The sequence below is a fragment of the Thunnus maccoyii genome, chromosome 4 (assembly GCF_910596095.1).
Source record: "Thunnus maccoyii chromosome 4, fThuMac1.1, whole genome shotgun sequence".
NCBI lineage: Eukaryota > Metazoa > Chordata > Actinopteri > Scombriformes > Scombridae > Thunnus > Thunnus maccoyii.
The window spans coordinates 27434972-27456471 of record NC_056536.1 but is presented as its reverse complement, the minus strand read 5'-3'; the positions used below and the strand labels follow the sequence as shown (position 1 = coordinate 27456471).

At 39.3% G+C, this 21500-nt stretch overlaps 3 protein-coding genes across 3 annotated transcripts; 2 read left to right on the top strand and 1 right to left on the bottom strand.

Moving 5' to 3' along the window:
- Positions 1 to 30: 30 nt before the first annotated feature.
- On the top strand, positions 31 to 6744 carry pink1 (PTEN induced kinase 1). Its single transcript, XM_042408438.1, has 8 exons — positions 31 to 483; positions 1366 to 1641; positions 1771 to 1874; positions 1957 to 2139; positions 2957 to 3120; positions 3233 to 3360; positions 3596 to 3826; positions 5182 to 6744. The coding sequence occupies exons 1-8, from the start codon at positions 127 to 129 to the stop codon at positions 5464 to 5466; spliced, it is 1728 nt and encodes a 575-aa protein (XP_042264372.1). The 5' UTR covers positions 31 to 126; the 3' UTR covers positions 5467 to 6744.
- A 1518-nt stretch (positions 6745 to 8262) lies between these two features.
- On the bottom strand, positions 8263 to 11197 carry LOC121895559 (tubulin alpha-1B chain). The gene is made up of 4 exons (XM_042408823.1): positions 11180 to 11197; positions 9929 to 10151; positions 9688 to 9836; positions 8263 to 9573 (listed from the first exon to the last, which is right to left on the bottom strand). The coding sequence occupies exons 1-4, from the start codon at positions 11180 to 11182 to the stop codon at positions 8593 to 8595; spliced, it is 1356 nt and encodes a 451-aa protein (XP_042264757.1). The 5' UTR covers positions 11183 to 11197; the 3' UTR covers positions 8263 to 8592.
- Positions 11198 to 12871: 1674 nt separating this feature from the next.
- On the top strand, positions 12872 to 20368 carry agmat (agmatine ureohydrolase (agmatinase)). The gene is made up of 9 exons (XM_042408824.1): positions 12872 to 14069; positions 14862 to 15064; positions 15281 to 15329; positions 15904 to 16099; positions 17244 to 17423; positions 17627 to 17711; positions 17797 to 18968; positions 19380 to 19523; positions 20055 to 20368. Exons 1-7 carry the CDS (start codon positions 13750 to 13752, stop codon positions 17868 to 17870), a joined length of 1107 nt encoding a protein of 368 aa, XP_042264758.1. The 5' UTR covers positions 12872 to 13749; the 3' UTR covers positions 17871 to 18968; positions 19380 to 19523; positions 20055 to 20368.
- Positions 20369 to 21500: the final 1132 nt, after the last annotated feature.

The window sequence follows — 21500 nt, the reverse complement described above, 5'->3', positions numbered from 1 at the left end:
ATTCTCGCGCATGCTCAGTAGTGGCTATTTTGTTTACACAACAGTGTCCTTGCGATAGAGACAGCTGAGAACTGGTGGACACAAACAGACTCTAAAACCAGCTTAAGTTACCTTTCCAGGTAAATTATGTCTGTGAAACACGCTATTAGCCGGGGGCTCGAGTTGGGCCGGTCGGTCTTTCAGCTGGGTCTCCTTAAATCGGGTGGCCGACTCGCAGCAAAGCTCCGAGCTGACCGTTTCCGTGTAGGCCCGTCGGTCCGCACCGCTCAGCCTCAGGCTTTCCTGCCGTCTCGGTACCGGTATTACCGCACCTCTCTGAAGGGCCTGGCAGCCCAGCTTCAGTCCGCCGGCTTCAGGAGGAGGTTTGGCGGTGGGTCCCCGCGAAACAGGGCCGTGTTTCTGGCTTTCGGTCTCGGTGTGGGGCTCATCGAACAACAGCTTGAAGATGACCGAAAGAGCGCGGCGACATGCCAGGAGATCCAGGTAACTAACTTATAATTTAATAGTTATCTTCAAGTACTGTAAAGGTACAATTTAGAGTTACTTGTACATCACTTAAGTGTTTCCATTTCATGCTACTTCATACTAATAGTCCACTACATTTATCTGACAGCTGTAGTTACTAATTAAATCTTATTTACATTTGACATACAAAACATATAATCAGCTTAGAAAACATGATTAACTGCAACACTTAAACGCTGCTTACATGTAAACAAATCAACAAAGATAATCCAATAATGTAACAGTAATTTTATATAACATAGGATCAGTTTCTGTATAGTAATATTGATATTTAAGTATATTTTGCTGATATTTGTTATCAATATTTTCTGATAGCCTAATACTTAGCAGTAGATATACTGAAGTAAAAAATGAATGAAATACATTTTCTTGTAATAAAGTATTTTTCCATTGTGGTACGTTTAACTTTTTTTAAAAATACGTTAAACTATTTCTTCCACCGCTGGCAATTTGATTATTGTGTGGGATCTTGGATTTTATTTAGACTTGAATAGATTAGAGGTATTCACCTGCTTAGCCCTAATCTTGTCACATTTTCCTGTAACCAGTAGAAACATGATGCCTTTGTGGTACAAGTAGATGATAAAAAGATGATGCATGTGACAGTACCTTATCTAGAGCTTGTTATTTCTGGATTAAAGCTCCCAAAACTTTATTGGAATGAAAAAAAGATCTTACTGGGTCTTTATTGTCATATACTCAACTCAGCATGTGTTGGATTTTTGGAGAGCACCTTTGTTCATTGAGTGTGCTATTTCTAAATATAAGATAGGATGGGATGTGCACGCAACTATTTTTCTGCATCTTTAAAAAAAAAAAAACATTTCTCCCAATTTGCAGGCTGTGTTTAGCAAGAAAAGATTCCAGACCCCACTTAAGCCGTTTACCTCTGGATACAAGCTGGAAGATTACATTATTGGGAACCAGATTGGGAAAGGCTCGAATGCAGCTGTGTATGAGGCTGCAGCTCAGTTTGCCCCTATGAAGGAAAACAACAGCAAGTGCTGCCTGATGCAGCTGAGAGAAGATGAAGAGGAAGGAGAGACTGCTCGATCTCTGACATGCTGCTCACTAAGAAACTTCCCCTTGGCTGTCAAGATGATGTGGAACTTCGGGGTGGGTATTCTACAACGTATTTGTTACCAAGGAATTTTCCAACAACTTTAGGTATTAATCCTCTGTGGGAAAGCAGATGACAGACACACATCAGTACTGACTGGTATTTTCAATTCCATTTGTTTGCAGGCGGGATCGTCGAGCGAGGATATATTAAAATCAATGTCACAGGAGCTGGTGCCTGCTGGCCCCCTGGCTTTGAAGCAGGAAAAAGAACAAATAACTCTGGATGGGTAAGTAATATGCATTCAGTGCTGCCATTGTTCATTACGATTCCTGCAGTCCTGAACTGTGATCTCATCTCTCTACATGCAGACATTTTGGAGTCCTGCCCAAAAGAGTGTCAGCACACCCGAATGTGATCAGAGTGTACCGGGCTTTCACAGCAGATGTCCCTTTGCTACCAGGTGCCCAGGAAGAGTATCCGGACGTGCTGCCAGCCAGGCTGAACCCTGCGGGTCTGGGCAATAACCGCACTCTTTTCCTGGTCATGAAGAAGTAAGACCTGCCGTCTTTCATTCACTTGGTCACATTTCTTACAGGATATGAATTAGAGTACAAACGTCAACAGCTTAATTTTAAAGGTGTCCTGCGGAGCTGTGTTTACATTCAGAGTAGGGCTGGATAATTAATCGAAAAGTAACCAAAACTGACATTATGACCCTCTAACCAACATAATTTTACTTAAATCAATATGTTCAATAAATTAATTCTTTCATACTGACTGTCTACCTGCAGTTCAAACTGATGTAATTAATCATATGTGTCCAATTAAGACAAAGCAACTCAAGTGTTGAAGAAATGCAGATGAGAACAAGCTGGTACAAAAAAAAAAAAAAGTTTTGTCGGTAATATGGATACACTTCATTCACAGTTAATCCTGATAGTGGTTTTACGTGATATCGCCCAGCCCTAATGCAGAGTCACTCACCAAAATGCATTGTGTCTATCCTTCAAACAAAAATATTTTTAGTGCATTTCCTTCCTCAGAAAACATTTGCAAAGCCCTATGTTCTAAAAAGTTTGAATCCTGCATTGTTTCTACTCATGTTTACTTTCTAGCTGTCTTCTTCTTCCCTGCCTTTATTGGCGCTTTGTTGAGTTTCTTAGCACATTATCCTCCACCTGTAGATCAGCGGAATAGCGTGAAATTGGTGTCAGAAATGTATCGCATCACCTGCGTGCATAATCGAGGGCCCGCATATAAAAACATTGCTCCATGGTGCTAATGATAGTCAGAAACTACACAGGTGTATTTGTGAAAGCTAAGGGCATCCATGTCAGTAGCACTAACATCCTTTACTCTGTGCCGTAGCTATCCCTTCACGCTGCGACAGTACCTGGAAACGTCCACGCCTGGCCGCAGGCAGGGCTCTCTGATGGTGCTGCAGCTCCTCGAGGGGGTCGACCATCTGTGCAGACAGGGTGTCGCTCACAGGGATCTCAAATCAGACAACGTGCTGTTGGAGTTTGACTCAGGTTATAAAATGTTCAGTCAGTAAGAGAACGATACAAACATAAATGTTAATTACATCACCTTGATCGCATTTGTTCTGTGTTAAAAAATTTCCATTGACTTTAATTTATGCAGATGGTTGCCCTCATCTGGTGATTACTGACTTTGGCTGCTGCCTGGCCCAGAGTGACTCTACTCTACAGCTGCCCTTCAACAGCATGTGGGTCAACAGAGGAGGAAATGCCTCCCTTATGGCCCCTGAGGTATGCTTGAGTAGCACTTTATTGTTATTAAGTAGAGGAGGAATGTCCCAACAGTCTCTTATTGGCCCTGTTTCAAATAGCAGTTGTTTGAATGTAATAAAGAAGCAGAGAATTATCAGGGGCAGACAGTAAAACACACACTTAAGTGCAATGAGTCGTTGTCTTTATCCATAATGTTACTTTAAATAACCACATATTTAATTACCATCGTTTATCATGGTGTTTCTATCCGAAGGTGTCCACTGCGGTTCCAGGATGTGGTGTGGTGATTGACTACAGCAAGGCAGATGCCTGGGCTGTGGGTGCCATGTCCTATGAGATATTCGGCCAGCATAACCCGTTCTATCGAGCAGTGGGACTGGAGAGCAGGAGTTACCAGGAGAAGCAGCTTCCTGCTCTGCCTTCTACTGTTCCTGCTGATGTGCAGTTAGTGATCCAGTTACTCCTCAGGAGGAACCCAAGCAAGGTATAGCGGGGGTTATGAAGGATTTGTTTGGACACTGTGGGCACAATCAGTCACTGATATGATTGAACATCAGATCTGATTTTCATATTGTAGCATTTTATTTATTTTTCTGGTAAGAAGTTAGAGCAGTTTTATTTATGTTCAACACAATTTAATCACTTTAAATAGCTGTATAAAATGAAATTATTTTGGCCACAGGGGGCAGCGCAACAAGCTGTAAACACAACTTTGGCATATTATCACATTATGAGGTAGATATGGTGAATGTTGCCTGTTTACACATCCAGCTGACATGAAGCAACATTAGTTTTTATTTGATACGGTAAATGAGAAAGAGTACTTAACAGTTTACAACTGACAGAACTAACAGAATAATGAAAAAGTAAATCACTAAAATTTTAGCTAGAAAATGAGCTAACATAAAAAACTAGGACTATACGACATAAGTCTAAATATATACAAGGATTGTCCCTGGTCATGTTTAAGGTGAGGCAGGTTTATGTCTATAGCACATTTCATACACACAAGTGCATTACAAAAATAAAACAAGACTAAAAGAGGCAAGTAAAATGAATAGAGCAGTAAAATTAGATAAAAAGTAAAGGAGCATTTAAAAGGCAGCATAAAGGATAAAAATAATGAAATGCAGCTTTAAAATTTAATTTAAACTATGACAAACAAATGTCTTCTATTTAAATTTAAAAGTTGTCAGAATAGTCCCTAGTCTGAGATCTCCAGGTAGTTTGTTCCAGATGTGAGCAGCATAGAAGCTAAAAGCAGCCTCACCATGTTTAGTGCTAACTTGAGGAACCACAAGTAGACCAGAACCAGCTGACCTGAGAGGGTTCATACTGTTTGAGTAGATCTGAGATTTATCTAGAACCTGAAACATTCAGAGATTTATGGACAAGCGGTAATACTTAAAGGTCAATTTTCAATTCAAAACATAATTAGTGTAAGTGTAGTATATACTTTGTAGTCTTTTAGCTCTGCTTTGATCTGCACCAACTTCTGAGAAAAATATCTGGTTCTTTAGCAGCTAAATGCTCCACTATGTTCATCATATTCCTGTTATAAACAGATGGACTCTAAATTGTTCTGCTAATAGTAACCAAATATCTGATACCACGTACTTCCCCTGATGAAAGCCAGGCATGTTTTTAACTATGAATAAGTAGTCATGAAATATTAAAGGCTTTTTAAATTTATTACCCTCTTGAGTGCCTCAGATCTTCTTAATAGCTCTAAACTAGTCCCCAAACGGAAGAGCACCAGAGGGATACCTTTCTACATCCAAGCAGCACTCCATACATCTGTTTTCTGACTGACTCATACATCTTATTTTCACTCCTCAGCGCCCCAGTGCCCGTGTGGCAGCTAACATGCTACATCTCAGCCTCTGGGGACGGAGGGCACTGGCCAATCAGGACAGCGCTGGCATGAGGAAGCTGGCTGATTGGCTGCTGTGCCAGTCTGCTGAAGTTCTCCTGAAGGGCTGTAGTGGACCCAGTGGGAACACAGTGGAGGCGGAGCTTCAGAGGAGCTTCCTGTCTAATCTGGACCTGGAGGACCTGCGCACCGCTGTAGGCTTCCTCCTCTATGGGCGAGAGCAGCGTCAGGCCTGCATACTGTCTGCATAGATCCACTTTCACTCACTCAAATACAACTTAGACCTCCTGATATGGATAGACTGAACCTAGAGTTAGACATCTATATTTGTAATGTTTATAGTATAAGCCTTTACATCTAATGGCCCTTACACTATCATACATAATCTTACGTTCAGTGTATTCCAACAGCTGTTGTGAATTATCAAGTGTTGTAATTCACCTCTAAACCAGTGTTTTCTGTTGCTACTGAAGCTGCTAATCTGCATTTCCCAGAATGAGTTCTCACAAATTCCTTAATCGGTTGTACCCAGCATCAAAAACAAAGTGCTACTAGTTCTTCTTACAGAAAAGGATCATAGACTACTGAAGCTACTGTTGCTGGAGAAATAAGCTTAGTTCTTCTCTATGTTATATAATGAATTTCTTCTAAATGTGTTTTTCAGCACCAAACAACTAAATAAGCCCAGAAATGCAAAGTACCAAAGGCTACTGGTATTTCTGTTATAAAAGAGCATGTTTAATTTTACAAGCTCTTATGCACTTTTTAGTTATTTGTTAGGCAAGACCCCACAAACATACAGTATCTGTGTGTTTGATAGAAATTGGTCTGTGTAGACGTTTTGGACTGATAAAGCCGAACATCAATGCAGATATTTTAAAGTAAAACAATCTACAGTACCCGTCAGACTCTACTGTGTAGGGCCACATATGTTTTATGTATTCACAGGTAACGTTCAGTCCTTAAAAAAAGCTGGAATGTCAATCAAACTGTCACCAAGCCAGTCAAAACAGTCGATTATTCACCTATTCTGCACAACGTAATGCATGTAAAACCTCCCTGACATGTTACTCTATAGTAATCACATCAATGATGATAGACAGCATGGATCACGCAGACGATTGACAGACCTTAAGGATGTAATTTTGTTTTTCTTGCTGTGATTTGCACTTTATGTTCATGTTTGCACTTGCTCAGAGCCATTATTATGGCTAACTGATGTTTGTTCATTGCTAGATTATCTATAACACCTATTATAATCTGGTAAATTATTATGCCAAATCCATGATTTGAATGTAGTGATTTAACCCTTCAGACATCACTGTAATCTGTTATCAAAACTAGTCAGTTAATCCTTCAGTTTTGGCATTATAACATGCATCATGAAACATCATATAATCATATGGGCAGTTAGGGATACAAGACATAGGGTGTGTACAATGTTTTCATATGAAAGATGGTGAGAAATATTTTGGATATATGTAGATTTTTCTGCTGTGTTTTAGAATAAAAATGTCTGTCTGAAAAGAGCTCTGAATGGATTGTGCAAGTCATTGTTCTTGTTTATTTAGCCCCTCTTGTTTCTAGGTTAAAGTGAATATAAACTGACAGTTGGGAGATGACTGAGCAACAATAGTCAGGAGAAATACTTAAGTCAGAACTGATGTACAACTTTTTTTGAAGATGTTACATAATCTCTAAGCCTAAAATTAAATAAGATATAAATATGCATCAGGCCAAAATATCAAAGAAACCCCCCCACAGTGTTAGCAAGCTGACCTCCCGCTGCTGCACTGTCAAGACTATTAGCATATACAATCTTCTCACACACACTTCAAAGCAATCAATTTATTTTAATCAACAGAGCAGTTTTGCTTTCAAGTAATGTTTGCATATGTAATGGTCCTGTAGAAATAAAGTTTTAAAATTCAGCATTTACAAACTAGGTTAGGTTGTTCATTTAATAGTGATTATCAACTACAGCTCACATTTAAGCCATAAATTTATGTTACCAACATAACATTCTAGTTAGATGAGCAGGTTATTGAACAGGTTAAGGATTTTATTTTATTTGATACAATAAAAGCACTAATATTGGGAAATCATTACTAATCTATAAATCATGATTACAAGTCTGTAACAACCAGAACCTCCCAGTCTGATTCTCCTGCAAACCTGTAAATGGCTTTATGAGTCCTCTGTTTCATTCAAGAAAATAATTTTAACAGACAAACTACTGTTCTCATCTTTAAAAGAAAACAAGGGAAGAGAGATTATGTGTTAATTCTGCAGCTCTTGTTTAGTGCATTTTTACTTGGAACAACAATAAATCATAAGATAATGGTTCTTGGTTGCTCCGTTACTTAAAGAAGCTGCTGTTACTGTTAAAAGGATCAAATATACAGTACCAGTGAAAAGTCTGGACACGCTATCTTCTATCATTACACAATGTCTTTAGGTTCATTCTGGGTGGAAACAATTTAAGTCTGATAAATATTTAACTTGTTTTAATAATGTATAGTGTTAGTGCAATGACCTGTTTTAAGCTGAATCCTGAGTGTCTTTTATCATGTGTTCCCACAGAAGTTTTCCCATGAAACTTACATAGCTAACTTTTTTTTTTTTTTTTGAGATAATCTTTGTAAATAATGTTGTGAACTATGAACTATGGATAAAAAGCTTAAACACTTTCAGAACTCACAGTTGAGAAAGTAACTTGCATTGCGTCACAAAATTTTAATCTTATCCTTATATGAACAAGAGTTTAGTTTGCAGTACAAACCAAAGATCACAACTCGGGTGGGGTGTTTGTCAGGCGACGGAAACTAATGCTCAAATATGCAGACTACTTTTTAAACTATGTGTAATTCTGACATGTAATGCATTGTGTTTTTTGCTGTACAGCTATTTCTCAAACATATGCTGTATCTAAAATTTCCTGATCTGATTATATCCGATGGTAAAGGATTTGGGATTTAGGATTATGGAGGAAAATCACCTGCAACTAATAGTTAATTCTCCAAAAAATAAAAATAAACACAGACAACTTCATGTCACAGGAATTTTATTTAGAGCGGGATTTCATTGACATTTATGTTTGTAATGCATTCAAGGATGAATTTGAATTATTTGCCTGTTTAACTAGCTCCTTATGTTAACACTCCTCTCCCCCCCCTCACACTACAGTCAACTGCACCCTCCCTGTATTCTTCTCTCACAACTACCATATCCTTTCTGTCACAGAAACTTTAAAATGTAGCCAAACTGGTGATTAATAGACCCACATTTAAGTTAGGAAAGTATTGAAGAACATATTGGACACACATTAAACAGGAAACACATCTGTTTCCTGTTTAAATAATGCCTTTATGTCCTTTTTAATATTCCTCTCCTTCCTCCTCTCCCTCACCCTCAATAGAGTCGACTCCAACCTCCTCATAATCCTTCTCCAGAGCTGCCATGTCCTCTCTGGCCTCAGAGAACTCTCCCTCCTCCATACCCTCACCCACATACCAGTGAACAAAGGCACGCTTAGCGTACATCAGATCAAATTTGTGGTCAAGCCGAGCCCAGGCCTCTGCGATAGCAGTGGTGTTGCTCAGCATGCACACAGCCCTCTGGACCTTGGCCAGGTCTCCACCAGGAACTACAGTGGGAGGCTGGTAGTTGATGCCAACCTTGAAACCAGTGGGACACCAGTCCACAAACTGGATGGAACGCTTGGTTTTAATGGTGGCTATGGCAGCATTCACATCTTTGGGCACCACATCGCCACGGTACAAAAGGCAGCAAGCCATGTACTTGCCGTGGCGAGGGTCACATTTCACCATCTGATTGGCTGGCTCGAAGCAAGCATTTGTGATCTCAGCCACTGAGAGCTGCTCATGATAAGCCTTTTCAGCAGAGATGACAGGGGCATATGTGGCCAGAGGGAAGTGGATACGGGGATATGGCACCAAGTTGGTCTGGAACTCTGTCAGATCAACATTGAGGGCACCATCGAAACGAAGGGAAGCAGTGATGGAGGACACAATCTGACTGATCAACCTGTTCAGGTTGGTGTAGGTAGGACGCTCGATATCGAGGTTCCTACGGCAGATATCGTAGATGGCCTCGTTATCTACCATGAAGGCACAGTCAGAGTGCTCTAGGGTGGTGTGGGTGGTCAGGATGGAGTTGTAGGGCTCCACCACAGCGGTGGACACCTGGGGAGCTGGGTAGATGGAGAACTCCAGCTTGGACTTCTTGCCGTAGTCGACAGACAGACGCTCCATCAGCAGGGAGGTGAAACCAGAGCCGGTGCCACCTCCGAAGCTGTGGAACACCAGGAAGCCCTGAAGGCCAGTGCACTGGTCGGCCTGAGGACAGAGAGGGAGAGACATGATCAAATGTATGAGATACACTTATATGATTTAGTTTTATATTCAAAAGAATAATTTGGAATAAACTCCTCCTGTTCAGAATTGACCCACCAGTTTGCGGATCCTGTCCAGCACCAGGTCGATGATCTCTTTGCCGATGGTGTAGTGTCCACGGGCGTAGTTGTTGGCAGCATCCTCCTTGCCAGTGATCAGCTGCTCAGGGTGGAACAGCTGGCGGTAGGTTCCAGAGCGAACCTCATCTAAAGGGACAGATTCAATCGCAAATGACTTCAGGATTCACCGAAATGAAATCAAGATGTAACCATGGTATCTGTATTTAATGAGAGTTTACCGATGACAGTGGGCTCCAGGTCGACAAAAACAGCTCTGGGGACGTGCTTCCCGGCTCCAGTCTCACTGAAGAAGGTGTTGAAAGAATCGTCTCCTCCTCCGATGGCTTTGTCACTGGGCATCTGTCCATCCGGCTGGATCCCATGTTCCAGGCAGTAAAGCTCCCAGCAGGCATTGCCAATCTGGACACCGGCCTGACCGACGTGGATGGATATACACTCACGCTGGACACAGAGAAAGAAGATTTGAATTAAATATTTTGTTAAATCTCAAATCTTGACAAAGGAAATTGAATTTCCACAGCAACGGCTTTCACATTCAAAATGGAGGAACTGAACATGTGCATTTGACAGGGCTTTAAAGTCTTAAAAGCCTTGTGACGCTACAAATCAGAACAAACTGTTCCAATTATTTCCCCCCACATAAGCACATTGAGTCTACGCCTGTCGTATGAAATGTGCTATATAAATAAACTTGAAATTGCATGAAAGGCTTTTATTATTACCAGTTTATTTTCTATGATAGCACGCCAGTCTGACTGAGTTTCAGTCTATCATTTATTTTACAGAGGCCCTGGCATTTTCTGCTGGTCTCTGCTGCGACACAAGACTGTGCCTACTGCGCACAGAATTACTGTGAGGACAGGGGATTATCTAGGTCAGACATGTTGCAGTGTGCTGTCTCTTTAAAAAGCCTCATTCACATTCTCAATGAGGTTATGTGCCCCAGAATTTATATTTTATTTTATTTGCAGTATATAGCAAAAAGGCGGCTTACATTTATGCAACACAAAAAGACAATTTATAAAGAAAATTTCATATAAAATGGTCTTTAGCAGAAGGAGCACAGAATAGATGTAATATAGCCTACATTTATACAAATGCAGCAAAGACTGACAGCAAATCAGGTTGACTAACTGGTTACACAGTGTGAAACCAGTGGGCATGCAATTGTAACTAAGCTGATTATGTGGGAAGAGGATTAGGCGTTTGCAGTGCAGAAATGCATTGGACTACATACGTAAAAACATAACAGCTCTTCAATTGTTTGATAGTAGGAATATTAACAATTAAACAATTTATAGTCATAATAGGCTACCAAATCCATCAAGACAAGAAAAGCACCATTAGAGACATCTTAGAACAACAACCTAAGTTGCTTTCCTCCTCTTTCAACTTAACGATGGATTAGACTCTCAAAACAATAAATCTGCAGGAAAAATGTTAGAAATGACATTTAAAATTGCACTTACCATGATGGCTTGTCGATATTATGCAATGTAATGAGACAAGTCTTGAGGAGTGTCTGTGTCTGAGGTGTACGGTGTCTGAAGCAGATCTGATGACGCTCTGTACTCTGCCTCTTGAGGAGGACAGGTGAAGTGCGCAAAAACCCTCCTCCTCCTCCTCCTCCTCCTCCTCGTCCTCCTCCTCCTCCTCCGTCTGCTGCAGTAACTGTTTCTCATCCACAATCCCCAGCATGAGATAAGCAAGTCCTTCAAATGTCTCAGATAGGATGTTTAACCAAAGAAAGTAATTTGGAGGATGTGTTGATGATTTTGTTCAGGGCTGTACAGGCTACACGTGTGGGGAAATGGGGAATGTGATTATGTGTGATTGAAGAATGGGGCACATATAGGTTATATTTTGTACAGACATTCATGGTTCCCAGACGATGAATCTTAATGACTTTGGTGACCCTGATATCATTTCTGATATCATAATAGTTGTAAGATAATGAAGGCATCCCTCCCTAACTCATTTTATACATATTTGCTCACCAAACTCTTGATAAACTGTATATAAATATCACAAGTGACTCAACATGATGACATTTCTGCTCACACTATCCTCACACAAATAAACCATGTAATATTGCCATGCACATCTCTTGACACTTTTGCCTAATTGCAGTACTTACTTGTACTTTATGTCAGCATTTAAATTTGAAGCAACTTTATACTTCTACCCCACCACGTTTCAGAAGAAAATAATGTACTCTTTGCTTTAATTTATTTCACTGCTGAGCAAGTTACTTTTCATATCTTTACATATAAGACATATTATCAATTAAACTATCCAACAGTATATTACGTTGATAAAATTAGCTCCACTTTGACAGCATTAAAATGATGCATACATGAATGTGTCAGTAATAATATTCCAATCTTTTATACTGTATATTATACTGTATTGAATGGTTCCATTTTGCATAACTACTTTTACTTTTGGCACTTTAAGTAGGCCTACATTTTGCTGCTAGTATACTTTAAATTTTGAATGCATGACCTTTTTTTCTTTTTTAAACTAATTTTTATGCTATGTTACTGCGACTTTTACTAAAGTAAAAGTTCTCAGTACTTCTTCCACCAATGCTAAATGCAAAAGTAACTGATAGGCAAGGTATACACAGAAAATTGATTGACTGTAACACTGTGAAAAGGACGTGGGATCACTATGAAACCGAATCCCTTAAAAGTGCACTGTACAGGATTAAGTGGCATCTAGTGGAACAGACTTGGCAGAAATTGAATATATAATATTAATAAGTATGTTTTAATTAGTGTATAATCACCTGACAATAAGAACTGTGGTGTTTTCTTTACCTTAGAATGAGCCCTTTATATCTACAGAGGAGGCCAATTTTTTTTCCCCAGGATGGTGAAGTCATGACCTTGCCTTTGATTGGCTAGTACTCATTGCCTTCTTGGTTGGGTTGGTTAGGTTTAGGCATGAGAAGTGAGATCGGTTAGGGTTAAGGGCAAGAATACCAAGGTAAGCCAATCAGAGGCAGGGGAGGGCAGGTCATGACTTTGCCATCCTGGGAAAAAAAAATATTGCCAGAGGGGAGCAGGTCCTCCTCCACGGAGCCCGCCATGTTGCAATTCCATGTTTCTGCAGTAGCCCAGAACAGACAAACCAAACACTGGCTTTAGAGAAGGTCTTTTGCGTTTTTTGCGAGTTTCGTGGCCACTGCGGGTGCTCCTACATGTTCGGAAAGGGAGGGGAGGAGGAGGGGTATTCAGTTGGTTGCAATCTGCAACCTGACCACTAGATGCCACTAAATACTACACACTGGTCCTTTAATTTTCCCCTTAAAATTCCATTAATTTTCCATTTATAATGACGGAATTAGGCTATTTATTAATGTTTTTTAAGGGGACAATTAATGGATTGAAATAAATCAAGATATTTTTAATGATTATTTGCATGGTTTAAGGGGTTTTAAGGGGTTAAAAACTTTAAAATGGTGTGAAAACTATGAAAACCACCCCTTACTTAAACCTCAAAATGCCTATTTAAGGCAAAAATTTAGGGTTAGTTGTCATGGATTTTGCTCCATTTTAAGGTGTTTTTTCAGGGGCGAATTGGGGAGTAATTGCTGGTATTTTAAGTGATTCTTGTTAATAGTGGATCAATAAAAAAATATACATAGCTCACACACAGGTGCCCCTCCCATCTGCTCCGTTAGTGATTTGCGTATTCATGCTGCCTTCACGATCACAATCACGTCGTAACTTTGATAATCACATGCACGACCTGACAACAAACGTAGCTAATTTATATGACAAGTGAAGTGATGATATACTGAATATGGTTTAATGGATGGACAGAGATGGTCCATTCTACAAAACAACGTATAGACAATAATTAGACGTTAAAAACTCCCGTGGAGTACTTTTTGTCATTTCCCTACGACTATAATATAGTAGCAAATGTTACGTGCTTACAGGGAAACGCTAAAGTAGCATTTGTCCATGTCAACAGTCCGTCTCACCAGTGCCCACACAGCTCCATACAACACCCACAACTGACAGCAAACATGTTTTCAGTTTGGAGAAACCTAAAGTTCAGTCGTACTCTTATTCCGCCGTCTAGTACGACTGCAGCGAACTTCTTCTCTCTTCGCACACAACAAACTTCGGCTCTCTGCAGCGAGTTAGACAGACGTCCATGCATAAACCCAAACAGAAAGTATTCAGGAAAAGGCTTCAATGTGCCGCCGAGCGCCGAGTTTGTTGCAAGGGTATCAGGGATCCCCACCATGGCCAAATTACCTTACCAGGAGACAGCGGACGGGCTTGATGCCGCGTTTATCGGCGTCCCAATTGACACCGGGACCTCCAACCGACCTGGAGCAAGGTGGTGTTTTTACTCCGCAGCTGCTGTTAAAAAGTCTGGCCCTGGCCTGCTGCTGGTACATGGGCCACAGCTTTGTAATCATTAATTCTGTCATAAGTATATGGGCCTGCAACAACAGTCACTTTAAGACTCACAAATTTGTTACAGAATGGCATCATTTTCCAATTATTTTCAAGATCGTAAAGATATATTCACACTGTAATTTAGTACTTAAGGCGAATAATTAAGACATATTGAAAGTTTTTCCTATTGCATACCGAGCACAGTTCACACCTACAAGCACAGAATTAATATGAAGTGGTGGAAGAAAGTACAGAAGTATTGGCAGCCAAATTAACATTAAGTATCAGAAGTAAAGGTATGCAGAATGGCATCATTTTGAATGTCCTATATATTAAATATATGTCTATTATTGGAATATTAAAGCATTATGATGCTTTAATGTGTTAGTAGCATTTTAATGTTGTCAAGGACACCTTAATATATTGCTGAGTTGTTTAATTGATTAAAATGTAAAGTGAAAAGTAAATGAAAAGTCACAACCATACTGTCAGATAAATGTAGTGGAGCAAAAAGTATTATATTTCTCTTTGAAATGTAGTGCAGTATAAGTATATGGTAACATACAATGGAAATACTCAAGTATTGTACCTCAAAATTATACTTAAGTATAGTGTTTGTAAGTGTACTTTGTTACGCACCACCTCAGTTAATAATATATGCCTCACAGTTTAAGATTCAGATCACTGCAGTATGGAAATGAAACACCAGATATTCCCTCCACCACCACAGGTTTGGTCCCAGGCAGATCAGAGTAGAGTCTGCCATGCTGAGGGCCTACAACAGCGGCACCAGAGCAGCACCTTATGAGTCCCTCATGGTGGCTGATATTGGGGACGTCAATGTGAACGTATATGACCTGAAGGACACCTGCAAACGCATCAGGGAGACCTATAGAAAGGTCCTGGCTACTGGCTGTATCCCTCTGACTATGGGTGAGAGTGACTCGAGGAAAAAGAATTATTAAAGTGTCACTTCTGCATGATTTGTTCACCACCTCAACAGATTGGAGATGATCAAGATAGGCCCAGTAAATGTTTTATAACTATCAAAGCAAGTGCTGTACAATTATTAGCCATTTAAATCACTCTATGAAATATAGTGCATGTTCGATCAAAGGTCAGATGTTAAGGAACTTTTGCTGTCTGCAGGTGGCGATCACACAATTGCATATCCAATCCTACAAGCTGTTGCTGAAAAGTAAGTGGGCTACTGTATGCTTCGTTGCCAGGGGCTGTACATGAAGTTTACTTTGCCTGGACATGAGGATTGTTTCCTTATTTCCAGAGTGAAGAAAAATCCAAACAGGTTATAGAGCTGCAACTAATGATTTTATTCATTATCAGTTAACCAGTTAAATTTAATCTATAAAATGTTAAAAATTTGTGAAACTTGCTTGTTACAAGTGACACCTTCAAATGTCTTGTTTTGTCTTGTTCCAACCGACAAACCAAACCCAAAGATATTTAGTTTAAAATGATTTAAAAAGAGAAAAACAGCAAATTATCACATTAAAAACCTGGAAAGAGTGAATACTTTGCATTTTTGACTGATAAAACAACTAAAACTATATATCATTTATCAAAATATTTGCAGATTTTCTTTTTTGTAAATATATTCTTACCCAGGACAAATCAAGCAACATCTTGGACAAAGCTTATCTTAAACCCAAATCTAAGAAAACCAGCCAAAACCTCCTAATGTTACTGTAACTACCTCTTAACCATTTTCAAACACAGTGTCTCTCTTGTTCTATTCTGTACTGATTCGTCAGGTACGGCCCAGTGGGTCTGATCCATGTGGATGCTCATGCTGACACTAGTGACGTGGTCTTGGGGGAGAAGATCGGCCATGGGACTCCATTCAGACGCTGTGTAGAGGAGGGCTTACTGGACTGCAAGAGAGTGGTCCAGATTGGCCTGCGTGGTTCAGGCTACTCTGCAGATTCATATGAATGGAGTCGGGCACAGGTACTCTGCAAGAATACTGGAGTGGACGACATGAAGCAAAGTCTCAGACAAATGGCAACATGTACTGCATAGCCAGACTATTAGTAAGCTGTTAATAAATGTCAGTATGTCTCACTGCTAAGTATGATATATGGAAATCTTGTTGTCATGGTAATATCTGTTTGTGTGTCTGAACATAGAAGGAAAAAAGCATTTATGTTCTGCCTGGAGAGTAGATCTGATTAGATTTTGGAACACTGTGCTGCATAATTTGCATAATCATGAGGACAAACTTGCTTTTAAAAATAACTACAACTGCCTTAATAAGGTTTCACGTTAATGCCTCTTTAATTACTGTATGAGCAAATATATGCTGGTCTAATTAACATTGTTTAAGACAGACCTCATCTGCATACCTAGTTAGATTTAGTATATTATTGTTATAGGCTTTTTCACAGAAGGCGTTTTGTCATAGTAGGAAAAGCACAGGTGATAATTATAACTTTAAAGATGACTTCAAATGTCCTGGTAAGTCACAACAGTGTGACAGCATGCACAACACCAGGACCCTGAATCCGAAGCAGCTAAGTAAAGTCATTTCATTTCCATAATGTTTTTTTTAATTTACACTTGTGCTTTTCCTACAGTAACATGTCAAAATGTCCTCTGACAGAAAAACCTGTTATGTGCTCTCCCAGGAACAATAAGTATTACTGTGGTAGTGACTAAGTGAAATCCTAAAAAAACGACCAAGTAATCTGCGCCCATTATACACCTCTATTAGCAAACTGTAGGATTTTCATATATCACTCTAATGTCTGTAGACTAAATTTGAAGCTACAGTCAGCAGCCAGTTAGCTTAGCGTAGCATAAAGACTGGAATCAAAACAAAAAGTCTAAATCACATTAGCAATGAATGAGCCAGCTAAATGAGGATGATTGTATGTCTTAAAACTCCAGTGAAACATTTTTATTTGTTGTTTCCAATGTCGGAAATCTCATCACTTGTTCAAACAATCCTTGAGTCAGCCAATAATAGATATAGTAAGGTCACTTACTATGTCTAGTATCTAAGTCACTTATTATATCTAGTATATATGTATATATATGTATTTATCTTGTCCCTTTTAAGTAAAACATAGTAATTGGCTTTTATATTATGCAGGGGTTCCGTGTGGTCCAAGTGGAAGAGTGTTGGTTCAAATCTCTTGCACCTCTGATGGCTGAGGTCAGGGCTCAGATGGGCAGCGGTCCCGTATACCTCAGTTTCGACATTGATGCTCTTGACCCAGGCTTCGCCCCTGGAACAGGCACACCAGAGATAGCAGGGCTTACTCCCATACAGGTAAACATGGTGAAACACACTTTGATCCATCAGTATGTGTGATGTGAGTGGTGTTTGTCAAAATGATACGTTTATGGTTACATAAATTAGAAACTTGACATATTCTTTTCTAATATAAGTTTGTCTGTACTCATTTGTCTTTGTTTGTAGTTTTCTTGGCTGTATGAGTAGTTATGCATTTTTGTTATCTTGGCTGGATTTAGGGAGTTGAGATTATTCGGGGCTGTCGTGGTCTGAACCTTGTTGGATGTGATCTAGTGGAGGTGTCTCCAGCCTATGACACAACAGGTACTTGGCACATTTCATTTCTCATCAAATTAATATTTTGTTTCTTACAACCATTATTTATATATATATTTTTTTCCATCTACAGGAAACACTGCACTGACGGGTGCCAACCTTCTTTTTGAAATGATGTGCGTCCTTCCAAAAGTTAAATACCTCTGATCAGTATAGAGGACACAGAACAGATAGTTTTTTACACAATGAATACAGATGATTAAACTGATAAGGAAGGAAAATTCTGCAACAATTACAATTTCATGTTTTAGTAAATAAACATAAAGCACTTTATTAAGACCAACAAGAGGATAAATGCACTATTCAAGAACACCTGCAACAACTGAAAATGACAATACCTAGAGTATTTTGATAAATCCTAAAAATGTGAAATGCTATCCTAATCTTTCAAATTAAACAGTCCTATTACATGATTATGTACAATATTAACAACATGCAATAACATCAAATTTATATTAATAACATTTTTACACTTTATGTTAAGAAGAACTAATAAAACAAGCAGGTACATGCAAAGTTTGACTTCACTTTCATGCGTTTGTCATATGTATTTTTAAATCATATTGATATGAGAAAGCATCAGTCAGGCGTGGCCATTCAGAACATGAAAACATTCAACAGAAAGATCATTGGGGATGAAGAGGATTAAGTAAGTATGCAGTGGAATTGACAGCTGTTGTGGTCACTTTTTGTGCATGAGGATGTTACAAAGTGGTTGTTGCAGCTGCTGGTACATATAAACAAATCTCTCAACTTCCTTTGTATTTTCTAGCAGCAAATGAGACATTTTAGCAGTCTCTAAAAAGCCCTGATCCACAGAGGCAAACTGCAAGTAGTCCTTATAAGAAAAAACTCAGCTATGACGATGCAGAGATAAAATGTTCACTTAGATAGTAATGCAATCACTTTGACAGTAGCACCAAAAGGTATATGGAAAATGCAGTTTTTAGTCATCCTTCTGCACTGCACATTCAATGTTTATCTGTATTATTGCTAACAAGACAGCCTGACATTTACCTGCTCCACAAATATCTGAGGAAGAAAGTCTATTACAAACTGCTTGAGGTGCTTATTTGTTGCAGCATTATGGAAAAACCGCACTTTGCTATTGACGACTCCAAGTATAGATGGGATGCGATGAGTACTGAGGTACTAACTGTGTCTCATAGCATCTAACACACCTGTTCCGACGCCTGTAAAGAGAGGATATCCTCACTGTGGCTGCAGTTGAAGCACCAGTCAGAGGTGATCTTTATCAGATATGTAGCTGTTGTTTGAAGTGCTGTCAAAAAAGTCCCAGTGGCTCTTGCTGCTTAAAGGAAAGTTGAAGGAGGACTTGTCAAAGTAAAAACTGTTGTTGCCATGACTGTAGTGACCGCTGCTGTGTGGTTGAGTGTCATCAGTCTGCCTTAAACACACATAATTGCCATTTGCAAGATTTAGATGATGGTTAGAACAAATATCAATATGAGACATATTCCTCTCATGCACACTGGTTTATAGCATAGCTAACACACCCATACCTTGTGATACTAAAGGTTATTCATCAGTTGCATGGTATGTTAATGAAAAACATTTCTTCAGCACCAGAATTTTTGTCAGTGCCACCATGTTACCTGGTTACTTCTCTTAAGATTTTGTATTGGTTCATCTCAGGTCAAGCATGGTTTGATGCTGTCAGCAGCACTGAGGATCTCCACTACAGCCTGCAGCACAGACGTGACCCTGTTACAACAGTTAAAAACTATTGCTATGGTGGATTTAATCTGAGGATGTTCAGACCGGAAAATCATGACACAGGTTTTTAGCTGGCTTGAAAATCAATCTAAATAAGACTTTCCACCATATTGACATAATGCAAAAATGATGAATACCACAGTAGAAAACTACTCCTTTACATTTAAGTCTTGCATTCAATATATGTGTGTGTGTGTGTGTGTGTGTGTGTGTGTGTGTGTGTGTGTGTGTGTGTGTGTGTGTGTGTGTGTGTACACTTGCATGAAATTTCAGGTCATTTAGAAATCTTATTTTTGAAAGAAAAGCACAACTTTTTCCATTTAAAAACATTAAATTGATCAGAAAGTCTAGACATTGTTACTGTTGTGCTACACTGTTACACTGTTGTGCTGATTAAAGAAGGCCTTCTTTAGTCTAGTTCAGTATCTTGAGCATCAGCATTTGTGGGTTTGATTATAGTCTCAATATGCCCAGAAAAAAAAAAACTTCTGAAACTCGTCAGTCTATTGTTCTGAGTAATGAAGGTTATTCCATGCGAGAAATTGCCAAGAAACTGAAGAGCTCATAAAATGGTGTGTACTATTCCCTTCACAGAACAGGACAAACTGGCTCTAACCAGAATAGAGAGAGAATTGGAAGGTCCCTGTGCACAACTGAGCAAGAAGAGAAGTACATCAGAGTCTCTAGTTTGAGAAACAGATGCCTCACAGGTCCTCAACTGGCAGCCTCATTAAATGGTACCAGCAAAAAAACAGTCTCAACATCAACAGTGAAGAGGCAACTCCAGGATGCTAGGCCTCTAGGCAGAGTAGCAAAGAAAAAGCAATATCTGAGAGAGACTGGCCAATAAAAGGGAAATATTAAGATGAGCAAAAGAACACAAACATCGAACAGAGGAAGATGGGGGGGGGGGGAGTGTCTAAGTTTGAGAAGAACATTTGTGAGAAGCAGAACAAATGAAAAGATGCTGGAGGAGTGCTTGATGACATCTGTCAAGCATGGTGGGGGAAATGTTTTGTTGATGGTAAATTGGGAGATATGTACAGGGTGAAAGGGATCTTGAATAAGGAAAGCTATCACTCCTTTTTGCAACACCATGCCATACTCTGTGATTGATCCTCCTACAGCAGGACAATGACTCAAAGCACAGCTCCAAACTATGCAATAACTATTTAGGGAAGAAGCAGTCAGCTGGTATTCTGTCTATAATGGAGTGGCCAGCGCAGTCACCAGATCTCAGCCCTATTGAGTTGTTGTGGGAGCAGTTTGACTCTATTGTATGTAAGAAGTGCCCATCAAGCCAATCCAACTTGTGGGAGGTGCTCCAGGAAGCATGGGGCGAAATTTCTTCAGATTACCTCAACAAATTGACTGCAAGGCTGTAACTGCTGTAAACGGAGGGTTCATTGATGAAAGCAAGGTTTGAAGGACAAAATTATTATTTCAAGTAAAAATCATTATTTTTAACCTTGTCAATGTCTTTACTATATTTTCTATTCATTTTGCAACTCATTTGATGAATAAAAGTATGAGTTTTCATAAATATATATCATATATATTTATATATGTATGTATAATGTGTGTGTGTGTGTGTGTATACACTGCCTGTGCCAGAGCTATAAAATGAATGATAGCCTATGTGGAGCAGTATCGTCATCATAAACAACATGGAGTTTGAACCTCTATGTGAGCTGAGCAATCACACAGTGTCGAACATAGAAGGGAAGATTTAAGGAACTTGATTGTGAAAGTCAAGGCTTGAAACAAAAAGTAAGAATAATTTCTTCTACTTCTTGTCTGAAACTGTTCTAACTAGTTAAACTACATCTAAAATGTTGAGCTCGTTTGTTAACAGATCTCTACCTTCTCTACGTTACAACAAAACAATTCAATTTGTCGCTGCACCACCTGCAAATTACTAGAAACCGAGTCTCTTGAATTATGCATGGCTTAATATTATACCAACTGTTAAAGGGGCATTCTGCAAATTTTACAAATCATGTTCGGTTTTTCATCATGTAGAGTAATCAGTCTGTGAAA

Bases quoted from the DNA above. Each gene is read 5' to 3' on its own strand.
- pink1 (XM_042408438.1), top strand. From the start codon at position 127: ATGTCTGTGAAACACGCTATTAGCCGGGGGCTCGAGTTGGGCCGGTCG. The intron at 1,875-1,956 runs GTAAGTAATATG...CTCTACATGCAG, and splicing joins GAACAAATAACTCTGGATGG to ACATTTTGGAGTCCTGCCCA. The intron at 3,827-5,181 runs GTATAGCGGGGG...TTCACTCCTCAG, and splicing joins TCAGGAGGAACCCAAGCAAG to CGCCCCAGTGCCCGTGTGGC.
- agmat (XM_042408824.1), top strand. From the start codon at position 13,750: ATGTTTTCAGTTTGGAGAAACCTAAAGTTCAGTCGTACTCTTATTCCG. The intron at 16,100-17,243 runs GTACTCTGCAAG...TATATTATGCAG, and splicing joins ATGAATGGAGTCGGGCACAG to GGGTTCCGTGTGGTCCAAGT. The intron at 17,424-17,626 runs GTAAACATGGTG...GGCTGGATTTAG, and splicing joins CAGGGCTTACTCCCATACAG to GGAGTTGAGATTATTCGGGG.
- LOC121895559 (XM_042408823.1), bottom strand. The intron at 9,837-9,928 runs GTAAACTCTCAT...CTGTCCCTTTAG, and splicing joins CCTGGAGCCCACTGTCATCG to ATGAGGTTCGCTCTGGAACC. The intron at 9,574-9,687 runs GTGGGTCAATTC...CTCTGTCCTCAG, and splicing joins TGGACAGGATCCGCAAACTG to GCCGACCAGTGCACTGGCCT.